General features: G+C 33.0%; 2 protein-coding genes across 2 annotated transcripts; one reads left to right on the forward strand and one right to left on the reverse strand.

The window, feature by feature from the left end:
* Positions 1–5,511: 5,511 nt before the first annotated feature.
* LOC139884382 (pectinesterase-like) lies at positions 5,512–10,098 on the reverse strand. The gene is made up of 3 exons (XM_071868417.1): positions 9,260–10,098; positions 9,022–9,182; positions 5,512–6,209 (listed from the first exon to the last, which is right to left on the reverse strand). The coding sequence occupies exons 1-3, from the start codon at positions 10,096–10,098 to the stop codon at positions 5,512–5,514; spliced, it is 1,698 nt and encodes a 565-aa protein (XP_071724518.1).
* A 3,796-nt stretch (positions 10,099–13,894) lies between these two features.
* On the forward strand, positions 13,895–14,395 carry LOC139884387 (uncharacterized). The gene has a single exon (XM_071868426.1). It carries the CDS (start codon positions 13,895–13,897, stop codon positions 14,393–14,395), a length of 501 nt encoding a protein of 166 aa, XP_071724527.1.
* Positions 14,396–15,159: the final 764 nt, after the last annotated feature.

Below are 15,159 nucleotides of genomic sequence, written 5' to 3' on the forward strand. Positions count from 1 at the left end.
GATATGAAGCCTCTTCGCCCATCCAGTCAAATTTGGAAACATATGCATTGCTGTTTCTTGGATCTTTATGCATGCACATCTATACAGCTAGTTCCTAATTAATTCATGCCTTCTTCACTAAAACAATGTTAAGTAAGTATTTAAAGAATAAATAGGTTTCCTCGCCAGCTAAATTTAGTCTATTTGAAATCTGACCGCAGTTCGAAAAATCCAGTCAACCAAAATTTGCGAGATTTATTTTGACAATTATTTTCCAATAGCTAGTTGTTTTCCTAAATGTATGATTTTATACTGAATACCATCTACTAATCTTTTTTCTTTTTTGATGAAACCATCTACTAATCTTATTTACTCACATCTGTAAATGTAAATATGTAGCATAAAGTAGAACAATAATTTACAGAAATTGTTTCATCGATAAAAAAACAGGTGGCATGAGGGTGAAACGATCAGAAACCTGCAAAAAAATGGGTAGTAAATTTGGGCATTTACGATCTGCGTGACCAACAAGACTTACCTCGAGATCGAAATTTAGGGTGCGTCACTACGAGTTTGATGTGTTTTCCTCTAAAAGAGAGAAGTTTTCTCTGTAAAGAGTAAATTAGTGATTCTGTGATTAGGATTTTGTATGAACCACTTAAAAATGGATTATATACGACATTATCCCATAATTATAAGAAGTATATCAGTCATAATCATCTAACTAAAGCGTGATTCATACATGTGGCTCCATAAAAAAAAAACTATATTTTCAGGACTCATCGTTGACCGGACGGACTAGGAGGTTTTAATTTGCCCCTGGATAAAGGGATCTTAATGATGCACATCCGTCTTGGTAGAGGTTGTTCGAAAGATTTTGTCGTCCGGAAATTTCGAGCTAGTCCAAAAACTTATCGTGCGTCTTTTAAAACTTTTTCGTACAAAGATAGGCAAAGCTTGGAAAGCATTCAGCTACATTTTCTAGTATTAGAATAACTTAATGGGAAACTTTGCAAGTAGATTGAATGTTCCTGATGGGCTAAAAAATTGTAAACCAGATGTTTCAAAAGCGAATTACATCAAAAAGTAGTTTGGTAAAATATATTCAAAAAACGACGCTATAAACGGAAAATAAGTTTCAAAAACGAAAAACTTGTGACCCATAGGCCTTTATTTGAGTGCTTTACCCGATCAATCAAGAACTCGGTGATCTTTTTCTTCTACTGATAATAAATCTTGAAATTGGGCACATGCCAGTTTCGAGAGATTGGCGTGCCATCGAGTTTTTCCAGCCGGTATGGCCCTGGTCGGGAGACTTTGATTATCCGCTAGGGGCTTTTTTAGTTCGGGCTCACCTTTCCAACGACCTCGAGAGGTTTGGAGGCTTAAGTTTTTTGAAATACCAAATCGTTGATTGTAGAATTTAGCCGAGGTGTCTTTATGTCTTTCATCGCGATCCATTCTAGTAAGCCTACCAAATTATAGTAAAGTGCTTTAGAGTGAACCATTCGGGCAACTGCGTTTGTTCGAACTTCTTCAATTAGCTCTCGATTTAGCAGTTATCGCTCAACTCTTTTAGGCTTGTCATGGAAACTGATCTTGAACGAAGAGAGGCCGACATCTATGGGGGCCACGACATCAGTGTTGTAAGTTAAACGAAAAGGTGTCTCACTAGTTTCCACTTTGCAAGTAGTTCGCTAGGCCCAAAGGACGTGGCTGAGCTCGTCCGACCATTCACCCTTCTATTGAATTTTATCTAGCCTCTTCTTAAGTCCGTTGAGTATGAATTTGGTGGTGATCTCAATTTGTCCATTTGCGGAAAAATGGTCGACAAACGTGAACCAAAGCTATATCTTGTACAGGTATAAGAATTTCTTAAACTTTGAGTTTGGAAATTCCGTACCGTTGTCAGAAATTATACTACAAGGCAAGCCGAAATAGAAAATTATGGATTCCCAGACAAATTATTCCATTCTTGCTTCTATCATGGTTGTCAATGCCTCAGCTTCTATCCACTTCACGAAATAATCAATTGAAGCAACTGTGTACTTTCTTTGTCTCGTAGCTTGAGGGAATTGCCCTAGAGTATCGATTCCCTACCGCAAAGGGTAGTGGTGATAGGATATAGCTTAGTTCTTAAGCTAGCTACCATGGAATTGGGGCACGGCGATGGCACTGATCACGCCTTTTGACAAAGTTTATCGAATCTTTGTGTAGAGTCAGCCAATAAAAACCTTTGAAGCTAGTCCATTCTCATTAGAGGCATTACCTTCACTTGAGCCATCGACATTTATCACTTTTTTATTGGATTTTTAGAATGAATTTGCTTATTTGGAGTGGCTTTCTACAAATATAGGTTTTGTCCAATTTATGTTAAGAGCCACAAGGGATATCAAGAAATTGTTTTGTCTTCGCCTGATTAGCAGTGTTGATCACATCAAGAATTGCGTTGAATCTAGGGTCGAGTCACCATGATAATCTGACGAATATGTTGGAATTAAGTGTTCTCACAACTTATTTGGGAAGAGGTGCATGCCTAATCAGCTTAATCTCATCGCCAGCTTTTATTATTATTTTGGATCATAATTTTGATTCCATGTATTACTTTGTTATACCTAATGAAATTGCAAGTTTAAATTTAAAAGAAAAAAAAAAAGAAAAATTGATTGGGGTTGTAAATAAATTTGGCTTATGGATTTTTTTTTCCTATTTATCATTAAAAAGTTATTCCTCATTAAAATTAATATAATACCATTGTACAACTTTGATCCCAAAATTGACTTGTAATTTTATTTGCTATGATTCAATTTTGAATAACAAGAATAAAACGTTCATGTTTAGTAAGTTTATTTTAACTTTTGAAAATTGCTTTCAATGTCAAAAGAATTCCTTCTCACAAAAAGAATGATAATTGAAGAAGTAATTCTAAATCCAAAAGTATTTGCAGGATTGAGCTATTTTAACACCGACAAATAAAATTGTAGTTAATGTGAATGACTATATGTTATCGATATCTCTCATTCCAGGAGGAACATAGATGTATTTGAATCTCGATGGATCTTCCATGTCGAATGGGATAATAGGGAAGCACGATGATATCATCACGATGGAATTTCTGAACGCGATCACAAGCTCTGGACTATCGTGGCATGAATGGAAGCTCAAAGTTGGCATTTCAGTGATGTTCTTGAAAAACATAGATCAATCAATGTGATTATACAATGTGATCAGGATGATGACGAAGCAACTAGGAGACCATAGCATCGAAGCAAAGATAATGATGAGAAGCCGCACATGGAGAGGTCTTTATTTCGAGGTTGATCTTGTAGCCGTTTGATAAAACATCGCTCCTTCATTCCTAACGCATTACAATTCCGGCTGACACTTTATTTTCCGATGACGATTAATAAAAGCCAGAGTCGGTTTCTCAAACTTGTAGGCTTATATCTATCTAGATTAATGTTCTAGCATGTACAATTCTATATTGCAATCTTGAAGATCACAAATTGTCATATACTTAAGATGTTGATTCATGATGTAGAGAGAGCAATAACGAGAAATAGCATGAATGTGGTATTCGGAAATTTTATATGAGACATACTCATTTACATGGTTCTATATATATAAATAATATTTGCGCGTAATTTGTTTTGTTAAATAAAGATATTATTGAAAATATTTTAACTCATGCTTCCTTCCGTCTCTCAATACATGTTTTTAAGACATTGATAAAAAAAAAAGATGTAATGAGAAACACAACATATTTTGATTTAAATTATTATATATGAGAATCATCATTTTTTATAAAGTCTCTCCGAATATCCTCATAACAGACAATCTTGAGATTAAGATTTAAAACAAAATAAAAAGTTTAAAAAAATATATATTGAAATATGAGGGAATAATATATAATATCTACTTAGAATTTTTAAAAAACGCATGCACTCTCCACGGCCCGACTAGCTAGTTATTGAATATCAAGAGTATGTTAATTTTTTTAGTATGTATGATCATGTGGTATTCTGATAAGCTCTCACATGCAAAAGAAATGGCTCTCATGATCAATCTATGCACCTCTGTAAAGGAAGAGAGGAAGATTATACTTTTATGTCAAAACTACCATTGAACCAAAAATAATAAAGCTGACAGATGCCACACTTGTCACTGCCACAACACAAGTTAGCTACTTCAAAATAATATACAACTTTTAGGATACGATATGATTCATCGTCAGATCTTCTTTCCCATCATCAACTGCTCTATTGGGGGATTAAACTATCCAAATCTTCTTATGTAGACAACATTTGTAATTAAACAATGCAAAATCTTGTTTTGGTATTAGTATTAGGATTACTATTTGGTATTCCTAACATGCCTAGTGATAATTAATTGTGTAGGATATTGTAATTAATTTGCACCTTAAATCAAGGAGATCATGCATGGTGTTTAAAAAGTTGGATTCCATTGCAACCACTGATTACAATCAGGATCTTTTTGTGGCAATTGGGCCAGTGTCTATAACTGCTTGGCCAATCTCTTAGAACTGAACATGTTTTTCATTCATTTTGGTGGCAATATAATTCTTTTATTTAAAGTGGTGAGCTCAGAAATGAGAATCAGGTACTCATTATTCCCAGGCAGCTTCAATTCCGGATTTTCAGTAGACGAGAAAAAACTACTCCAACTTGGCATTATTATTCCTGGACTGGGGGACCATCTCCTTTACCCGTGACTTCGTAACGTGAAAAAGTAGTCTATTCTAGTTTTAGAATAGTGTTCTGTCCCCAATAAGTTATAAAAACCCGAAAGTTTGGAAGGGCCCATTTTGCCAAACATTTCCTAAAACCCAATTTCATTTTATTGTTCGGGTTTGGGCCACTAACAATATTTAGCTCCTAACATTTGGCAATGTCTACATTTGGGCTCAACACCATCGTTCTACTTTCTACTGTCTACATAATCATTTTTTTTCCTATTAATTTATTAATATTTCTAGTTGACTTATTTGTAATCTAAACTTAATAAAGTACACAGAGAATGCATTTGAAATTAAAATTATATTTTATTGTTCGAACAGAGGTCTATTTATCAAATATTTATCGAGTGGGATTTCATCTTGAGTTTATACGATTATTCTCTATGAATGTGGAAATTTCTATTCTATTGTATTATCCAAAATCAATAAAAATAAAATGACTATTTCATTATGTTGTTCAAAATCAATAAAAATAAAATGACTATTCCAAAACCAATAAAAATAAAATTTATTGTTCGGGATTATCACAAATGCCATGCTTTCGCAACTTTGAAATATTCAATTAACTAATTTCATCCATAAAAAAATTCATCCTTTTCCAATTTCTTTTTAATAATTTTATATTTAATTCCACAAATGCAAAATACTAAATCAAATGATTTAGTTATCTAATAATCTCATCTGCTCCCCCATACATATCCATATAGTTTCGCCACATACCTAATCAACATAAAGTACATAATTGACACAATACATAAAAAAAGTTCTCCGGGCCGTCAAGGAGTCAAACCGGAATAATACGGGATCTCAGTAGAATTGAGCCATTCACTCCCTTGAATAAAATTCCCAACCGTAAACTTACTGGCCTCCGTCGAACTATTAATCACCCTATAACCAGGCCACGTCACCCTAGCACTAGTATTCGATCCGGGCCCACGATTCATGTACTCTCCGTAGTACAAAGTCTCCAAAGCAAATGTAGCATTCCATTCTAGCCATCCAACAGGATCGATCACATCCTCCATGTAGGAATACATAAACACAGTCCTAGAATATTCCTTCCACGGTCGTCCTAAGAATGTTCTAAAATCCGTTTTGTTAGGAATCAAGTCTGCGGCTGCCGCGACTTTACAATTCAGGATTGAAATTCCGGTGTTTTGGTTAGGATCTTCCCTTCCTTGTGCGGTGTAAATATTCTTTTGGTTTTCCATAGGCAAACGGGCGTATAGATTGCATTTTTGTAAGACGACGGCTGCGTTGCCGAAGATGAAATCAACTGTACCATAAACATCGCAATCACGGTAAAATTGACGGAGGGAATGGACGTAGAGCGTGTCTTGGTAGCCGACGAAGCTGCAATTGAAGAATGCTGAGAGGTCTGAGCCACTTCTTAAGGCTACTGCTTGGTGTTTTGCAGGCCCTGCTGCGTTCTCTATTGTTATGCCTTTGGCTATGAATCCTGTCCCAACCACCGCTGAAAAAAAAAAGAATTAAAAATTTGTTATTTTCAAAATTTAAACGTAAATGCAAAATTTGTTATTTTCATATAATAACATTAAGAATGCAGCATTTCTGCACTCATCTATGTCTTCACTTCAACAAACTTAACTTAATTCAGTTTGAATTTGTTTTCGTCTTTCTTTGGGTAGAACTTAGTGTTTGTTTTTACATGTTTCTTCTATTGGTATTTATTAAAAAATGACATTTAAAAATTAGTTTCATCAGTTAAACAATTTAACCTCTCTCATTCGTCCCTCGACCACTGTCGACATGCTTAAAGCATCCACCCATCAGAGCCACCACCGCCACGACATTGGAACCACAACATGATCCAATATGTATATAAATTCCGATCGACAAGACCAGAGCCACCACCATACCCAATCAACTCTGTTTCGACCAATCGACGAAGAAAATACGCACCTAATCCTTAATTCTTGTCCAATCAAACCCGTCCGCTCTAAATTTGTTATTTGACATAATGATTAAGCAGTGATTGTGTTCACAAATAAAGAGGTACATGTCAGATGTAGATCTGATCGAGAATTGAGAGGGTTTCAAGTTAATTGTGGTTTGATTTTGATTAATTTATTTGAAGAGTTGGGTATTTTTTTCGACTGAAGTTATTTGAATGGAGAGATGAGAGGGGGTTGTGCCCGTGACGGAAGAGATACACGAGGAAGAGGAAGAAAAAGAAAGAAAGTGAATGTGAGACCCAATCTTCCAATTTTTAATTAAATATTTATTTATTATTAAAGTTAATATGAATGGAAAAATAAATAGAAACTTAACAATTTTTTTAACGGAATAATAACTATTGAATGTGATGTGAAATTTAATTTTCTATCATTTATTAATGAAGACTAACAGAAAAAACATATAAAGCCAAACACCTAAATTCTAAAAAAAAAGACGAAAACAAATTCAAACTGAATTAAGTTAAGTTTGTTGAAGTGAAGACATAGATGAGTGCAGAAATGCTGAATTCTTAATGAAATTATATGAAACGACCATTTTAAGATTGTAAACATTAATTAAATAAACAATTAATTAATTGAAACAATAATTTAGATGTTTCATTAATTATAAAATTTATGAAATTATATATTTTTATATTAATAGAGTGAATTAAAGGGATAATATTATTGAAAAAAATTAGATAAAATATATATTAATTTCATAAAATTGTATCGGAAGTAGTATTTTTTTAAAATTTCGAATATTTTTGTCCACGCATTAATCTTTTATATTTAAAATTTCAATTTTTTTTGACGTTGAATATTTAAGATTTCATGATGCTCAACAGCACGACACATCAATCAATTCCTATGCCATATACGTAGGCATCTAAATATATATTCCAATCCGCAATTATAGGAATGTTATCTCCACTATTCTAAAATTCTTAGGATTGACATTATTATTATTATTATTATTTTGATAAATACATTATTATTTTTTGATACATGATACTAGCATTATTTTTATCAATCTTGGATAACAGCTAGAGCGTATAATAATAGTACTACAATATTTAAAACAATCGATTATTTTTCGAATCCTGAAAAAGGTATCGAACCACATGCTCTGATGAACCGCGGCATCGTAACTGGCAAGCTCTTGGACCCAGTGCCTTGTAAAGATAATCTTAAAACTATACACTATAATAGAGAATTTACTAGTCTAAAATTAAATGTTCTTAAGTATAACGTAAGGTTGTATTTATATACTCCATTTACGTAGAAGAATATCTGTAAATGAGCAGAGATTGACTGGTGTAGGCTATTGAAGCAAAGAGGCATTATGAATTGGATGGAAACAAGGCGACAAACACGGGAACTTCTAGTCTTTGGCACTCGTTTCCTATTTCGACTTGTCGTATTCATATTGATATGATAAACTTCTTTTTCCATTTCAATTATTAATTGGACCAGAAGGCTCGATTTGCTTTTTCCTTTTTAAAAAGTATGTTTAGCTATTTTAGTAGTTTTCACAAATAATGTTTTGATCATTAATGTTAATTAAATGTATAGATTATTCATTGGTGTGACGTGCATATTTGGTCTCTTAATCATAATTTTGATGAATTTGAATTTAGAGAATGAAGTAAATTACTATTGAGATGATTTTTTCTCTTAAATGTGTTGATTCAAATCGAATGAAACTGTAAATTTTTAGGAGACTGTATTTTATAATTATACGATTTTCTAACAAAATAAATATTAAATATTTTTTATTATTATAAAAAATTATAAATATTTATGAAAAATAAAAGATTTAATTCAATTTTTAAAAAAATTATATATTACGAATAATTATATATAAATAAATTTTTCAATCTTCTAAATAATATTATATTTTAATAAATATTTATCTTGTGCAATATTATACTAGATAAAAAAACTGATAATTATATATACTACTCCTGTTCGTAGTTATATGTTTTTTTTTTTTTAAGAAAATGAATATGCTTTTAATTATAAAAAAAAAATATGCTTTTAATTTTTCGTGCTAAGTCTAAGTGGGTGTCACACTTACTAATTAGTGGTACTACTTTATTTAATCGGGACAAAAATAGTGTATATATGATTATGCATACCCTAAAAATAAATATAATCAATCAAATTTTTTTTTTTTTTTTTTTTAAATAACATCAATCAAATTCTAGATACCTAAAAGTTAAAGCAATCAATAATTAATCATGCGATATGACAAGCTAATTAAGTTCACGTTGATTAATTTTACTTGAAATATTTAAGGAGCGAGAAAAGCATAATTAAGCTCACCGACGGTGGCTGATCGGAAAGTGGTCCAACCGTCGACGACATTCCTGCTAGCTTTAATCACAGTCTTCCCAATGCCATCACCGACAAACATGAGATTTGGCTTTTTCTTATCTACTTCCACATTTTCAAAATAAGCACCTGCTTTAATATATATCACAAACCTATCCCCAAAACAAATCAAAATCCTACTCAAATTTAATTAATCAATATTTAATTAAAAAATATTTAAAAAGCAAACCTTGTGTCACTTTTGTTCGGAGCTAGGGCAACTGCCTCCATAATCGTACTAAAATTCCCACTCCCGTCTTTAGCCACAATCAAGTCAAACACGGTCTCGTTGACCGAAGTCTGTAACAGCTTCCGATCTTTCCTACTCAACCAGGAAGGATAACCATCTTCCGCCACGTCGACACCATACTCCTCTGCTAATTTCCTACCACTACTGGAATTCTTCTTCTTCACTTTCTTCAGCATTGCAAGCGAGTTGCTGACGTGTCGAGAGATCCTATACAACCTTTTCTTAATCATCCTCCTCACTTTCCCGTTACTATACGCGAATCCGTCGAGACACGTGTACTGATTCGTCATCGCCGCGCTGAACCATGTTTGCAAGTCGTTGTAGTATTTAGACGTGGACGACTTGGAGAGATCGGAAATGGTTATTTTCAGATCGGAAATCGTGTCGTCGAGGAGCTCTATACAATCTTGCAACGCTCTCTGTTCGCGAATATCGAGGTGTTTGAACTTCTTCTGGATTCTCGAACAGTTAAGTTCGGAAGCTCTGACTTCGTCGAGTGTCTGGTTGACCGTCGCGACGATTAACATTGGGAGAGATTTGGTGTGGAGATCCGGGACCGTGGAAAGTGTCGAGACGCATAGGTCAGGATAGAGCGTGCCTTCACACGCCGAATTCGCGAGTTGGATATGGTTATGGATGTGCAATTTCGGTAATGTCGACGTGTGTTTGACTTTTCGAGGGCTCAGTGAGAAGAAGACGAAGACGAAGATGAAGATTGAAGAGATTGATAGGAATTCTAGGAGGAGTTTCTTCGTCATTCGTCTCCTGGAAATGTACATTGTGTCGTCAGTCGATTAATTAATTGATTATTACGAGTTTTGCAAGGATTATATATAATTTTGCAATTACTATTTCTTTCTTTCTTAGATGGTGAGTATGTATGGATATATAGCTATAAAAAGAGAGTGATTGATTGGTGGGAAGACTTCAGTAATTAGAAATGAGGAATAATATATAGAGACCTATAAATATAAATATAAATCTCACTTGAGGTTTTAATTAACATTGTAGTATATCAAACAACGACTTTATTGCATATGGGCCTGTAGTTAATATTTTCAGTTGGACCACCACCAACGTACATTGGCTACATGATTTTGTTTTAAACGAGTACATTTGATTATTGTGTTAAAATGTTGGTGAAAATATATATATATATATATATATATGTAGAAAATCACTGAAAACAAAAAGGAAATGTAATTGGTTGAGTTTTTTTTTTTTTTTTTTTTTTTTTTCTTTAAGTTTTTCTGAATATATAATTAGTTAATTTTAATCTTTGATTCTGGACAAGTTGGCATCATTTTCACGTTTTTGTCGCTTAATTTAAATAAAGATAACCTAAATTTTAGTTTTTTGTTGGGATATGAGATCTCTTTCTATCTGATGATGATTAACGACCTCAGAAGGAGTATTTCAGATTGGCAAAGTTTCTTCAAATAGAAATCACACGCTAACCTCTCCTATCTAAATCTAAAATGTAATTAAAAGACATGTGTTACTATTCTTATCGGGCTTGTAAAAATATCTGGAATGTTTTGCTTTAATCCATTTACAGACTAGTGAATCTTTATTAAATTTCTTTTAAATTAAATTTTTTAAAAAATTCATTATTTATAATATTTGTATCTTCAGTCCATTATTTCGTAATAAAAATTGCGAATTTTAAAAAAATAATTGATGATAGAAAAAATTATTTATCTGTCTATCATTTATTATTAAAAACTATAAATATTTATTTAAAATAAAATATTAATTAAAATAAATATAAAAATGATATTGAAAAAAATAAATCAAAATAAATTTTATTATTAAATATTTGGAGTGAAAAGGATTACAGTGTTTCTGCCTGCTCATTGACTAATTTGTGAATTTACGGCAATGATAAATGGAGCTGCAACTGCTGACTTAATTTGTCGGCAAAAGCGTTCTTCTTTTCTTATTGCACGATCCCGTTATATGTCAAGATGACTTAATTTGCCGACAGACTTAGTAAACCTTTATGTCAAAATTAATGCTCATTTTTAATTTTTTTTTTTTTTTACTTTTTCAATAAATACATTTATTTTTGTAAGTCTCCTCGGGCACCCTTCAAAACACCGCGAGACTAAATCCCTCCATACAAACAATTGAAACACTAGCTATTTTATTTGCTGAAGTTACTTAAGTCAATATTAAAACTTATATATATATATAAAATAATCACACATCACTTAGATGTACATGTAGTATATATGTATCAGACATCACTTTATATCCTTTCTAAGTAATATTACTACCTTAACATAAAAAAATGTAATTCTCCGTACATTTTACAATTATTGATATTTTTGTTAAAATAGAATGATATAATTAATCATGTAAATTGAAAATATTTTTATAAAATAAAATTCTTAATTTTTTCTAAATTAAACATAACATCATACATAATTTAAAAAATATTCTTTTTATAAAAATATCATCATTATATTTAATTAATTATTAAATATCATCGTAATAAAAAACATCAACTATTATGAAACGGAGAGAGTATAATTAACAAAATATAAGTAACTGTATATATAGTGAGCCACATTCAAAAGCTTGTTGGTTTAGCACATCTTTCGAATAATAGTTTATTTTTATTTTTGATCGTAATAATTCACCTCCCATTGCAGCTGTTTTGATGCAGCAAGACACTGTTGAATTTTAATGAAATCGGCCGTTAAATCTAAAAAAATTTAAGGCTTGGTGGTTTGATCTTTGAAAGGAAAATTCTTGTGCTATACATATATAGTAATTTGCCACGATTAGTTGTAGATCATTAAATGAATGTGTATATATATATATATGTTAATTTGCACCTAAAAAGTATGGAAATATTTTCAACAGTATTAATCTAACTTATTATTTTTCTTTGATTATATGTGAGTTGTTTGGACTAATTAATTCATCAAAAATAAATAAATCAATAAAAATCGATTCATGGTTATGATTATTTGTTAGGTAGTAAATGACATTTGATCTCTCGTAGTACAATATATCACTTTTTAATCATGCATTATTCTACGTTCTCGTTAATTACATCACTATCACTCTCATGAAGTTAAGTTAAGCACATGCAGATAGAAACTAATGCTGACTTATAGTATTTGGTAGGATAATACGAGATTCTTTTTATCATTTGAAAATTTTCACGTAATGCCCACTTGGTTTCTCAGTCGGGACTTTTTCCTAAACTTTAGCTATTCTAGTCTACCCTTCAATAATTTCTCTGCATGAAAAATCCATTTCTCTCAATAAAGGAGAAAGAGGGGTCAAGAAATAAACATGCCACATGTGAAGCTACAGAGATCAAATTGAGCTCGCCACCGACAAAAAAAATTCTATTTTATAGAATGTCGATTTGTCTTCTTTACAAATGAAATGATACACAAATTCAACAAAGCGTCAATGATCAAGTGTTGAAGACAATCACGTCCAATAAGAAAAAGTAAATATATATTGAATTGACATTTTATCATGTTGGTTATATTTGTATTCACCAATTCAAATAAGTAGCTAAGTTCAAAATAAAAAAATAAAAAATTCATAATAGCTACTAAAATATCCTATTGAATTTTATTGATATATATATATATATTTTTGTCATATATAGATTCTATAATTGTTTTAGTACTAACATCAAAATTTTCAATATTACAAATAAAGCATCATATCAACACTATACAAAATAAAGAAATTTTATATACATAGAGGGAATTCTGCCGTTGCACGGTTCCAAGTCCGTGATGAGAAAGGAGAAGGGTTGCGGTAGGTTGGCGGCCAACATAAAAAATAGTCAAAATTTCATGATATGAATCCTACAATATATTTCTTGAGGCGTAACCTCAGAAGCGACGCGCTGTATCAAATGCCGGATACATCGATAAATGAGCAAGGATCGGGATCTTCGTCCTCACCGAACGACGCGCCATGTCGATGCCCAGATATGGGGTTAAATGAGCAAGGGTTCCCACATACTGCGGGACAGATGTGGGTGAAGAAGTTAGTTCCAGTACATACTATAGATAATGGGGTAGATGGTAGACGTATAGGTAGGTCTAGAGAGTGTAGGAGAGCGGTCCTAAAGAAACAAAGAGAGGTTATAGATAGAAAATTGAGAGTAGGAAGTTGGAATATAGGTACGCTTATAGGAAAATCGCTAGAGATAGCGTAGGCAATGGAGAGAAGAAGAGTGCACATCATGTGTCTTCAAGAGACGAAGTGGACCGGCCAAAAGAGTAGGATGCTGGGTAAAGCAGGACACAAATTATGGTATGCCGGAAAAGATAAGAATAGAAATGGAGTAGAAATAATTGTTGAAAAATCCATTGTGGATGATGTTTTCGAGGTCTAGGGATACGAAGATCGAGCGATCCGTATCAAGATCATGATGGGAAAAGACGTGTTACACATCATCAATGCTTATGCTCTGCAAGTAGGTCTAGATGATAATGTGAAGCAGGAGTTTTGTGATAAGATGGATGATATAATCCAAACTATCCCAATTGAAGAGAAAGTTATCATCGGAGGGACCTAAACGGACATGTGGGCATGAGTAGGGATGTATATGAAGAAGCACATGGAGGCTATAGATATGGTAGTAGAAACAGGGAGGGAGAGTCAATCATAGACTTTACATCGGCTTATGACTTGGCTCTACCAAATACTTGTTTCCAAAAACGGGATTCCCATTTGGTTACATTTAAGAATGGTAGGAATCTTAGTCAAATAGATTTCTTCCTTATACGAAGAAGGGCTCGCCGAGAATGTAAGGATTGCAAGGCGATACCGGGTGAAACACTTACGACACAACATAGGTTGTTGGTGCTACATATGAAGATTAGGAAATGGAAGCCTAAGAAGAACGCCGTCGAGAAACCCAAAATTCGCTGGTGGAGCCTTAAAGGAACAAAACAAGAAGATTTCAAGAACTCGATGGCAGCCGAGGCCATTTGGAGTCTAGATGATGATACAAATGCCATGTGGGAGGCTATGGAAAGTTGCATCAAAAGAGTAGTTTCTTCGATATTAGGAGTCTCAAAGGGGAAATGAGTGGCACATAGAGGAGTTTGGTGGTGGGATGATGTGGTGAAAGAGAAAATTAAAGAAAAGAGAATTCTGTTTCGAAACTTGCCTAAATCTCAAGATGTCTTTGCATTTGAGAAGTATAAATTGGCAAGTAAGAGACAAAAAAGACCGTCAAAGAATGTTCTTTGATGGCTTGTATGATAATTTAGATACTAGAGAAGGAGAAAATGAGATATACAAAATAGCTCGGCAAAGAGAGAGGAGTAGTAAAGACATCAACGGAATAAGATGTATAATGGACGAGGAGAACAAAGTATTGATGTATGGTGTAGATATCAAGTTGAGATGGAGAAACTATTTTGATAAGTTAATCAATGGAGTGCAAGGGGAGCAAATCGTGGAGCCTCCTAGGAATGAAGATCGAAGGATTTGCAATACGAGGAGGATTCGTTTTCTTGAAGTTAAGAAAGTTTTAAGAAAGATGAAGAATGGAAAATCCTATGGCCCAAATGATATCTAGAAGTGTGGAAGTGTCTTGGAGATATAGGCATTGCATGGATAACAAGATTATTTAACAAGATAATGGTCTCGTGCAAGATGCCAAATGCTTGGAGAAAAAGCACATTAGTCCTTATTTTTAAAAATAAGGGTGACATCCAAGATTGTGCTAACTATCGAGGTATTAAACTCATTAGCCTCACTATGAAACTATGGGAGCGGGTCATTGGACATAGAGTGAGAGCTACTACTATGATATCCGAAAAATAGTTTGGCTTCATGCCTGGACG

Source organism: Rutidosis leptorrhynchoides, unplaced genomic scaffold (genome assembly GCF_046630445.1).
Source record: "Rutidosis leptorrhynchoides isolate AG116_Rl617_1_P2 unplaced genomic scaffold, CSIRO_AGI_Rlap_v1 contig545, whole genome shotgun sequence".
Classification (NCBI taxonomy): Eukaryota; Viridiplantae; Streptophyta; class Magnoliopsida; order Asterales; family Asteraceae; genus Rutidosis; species Rutidosis leptorrhynchoides.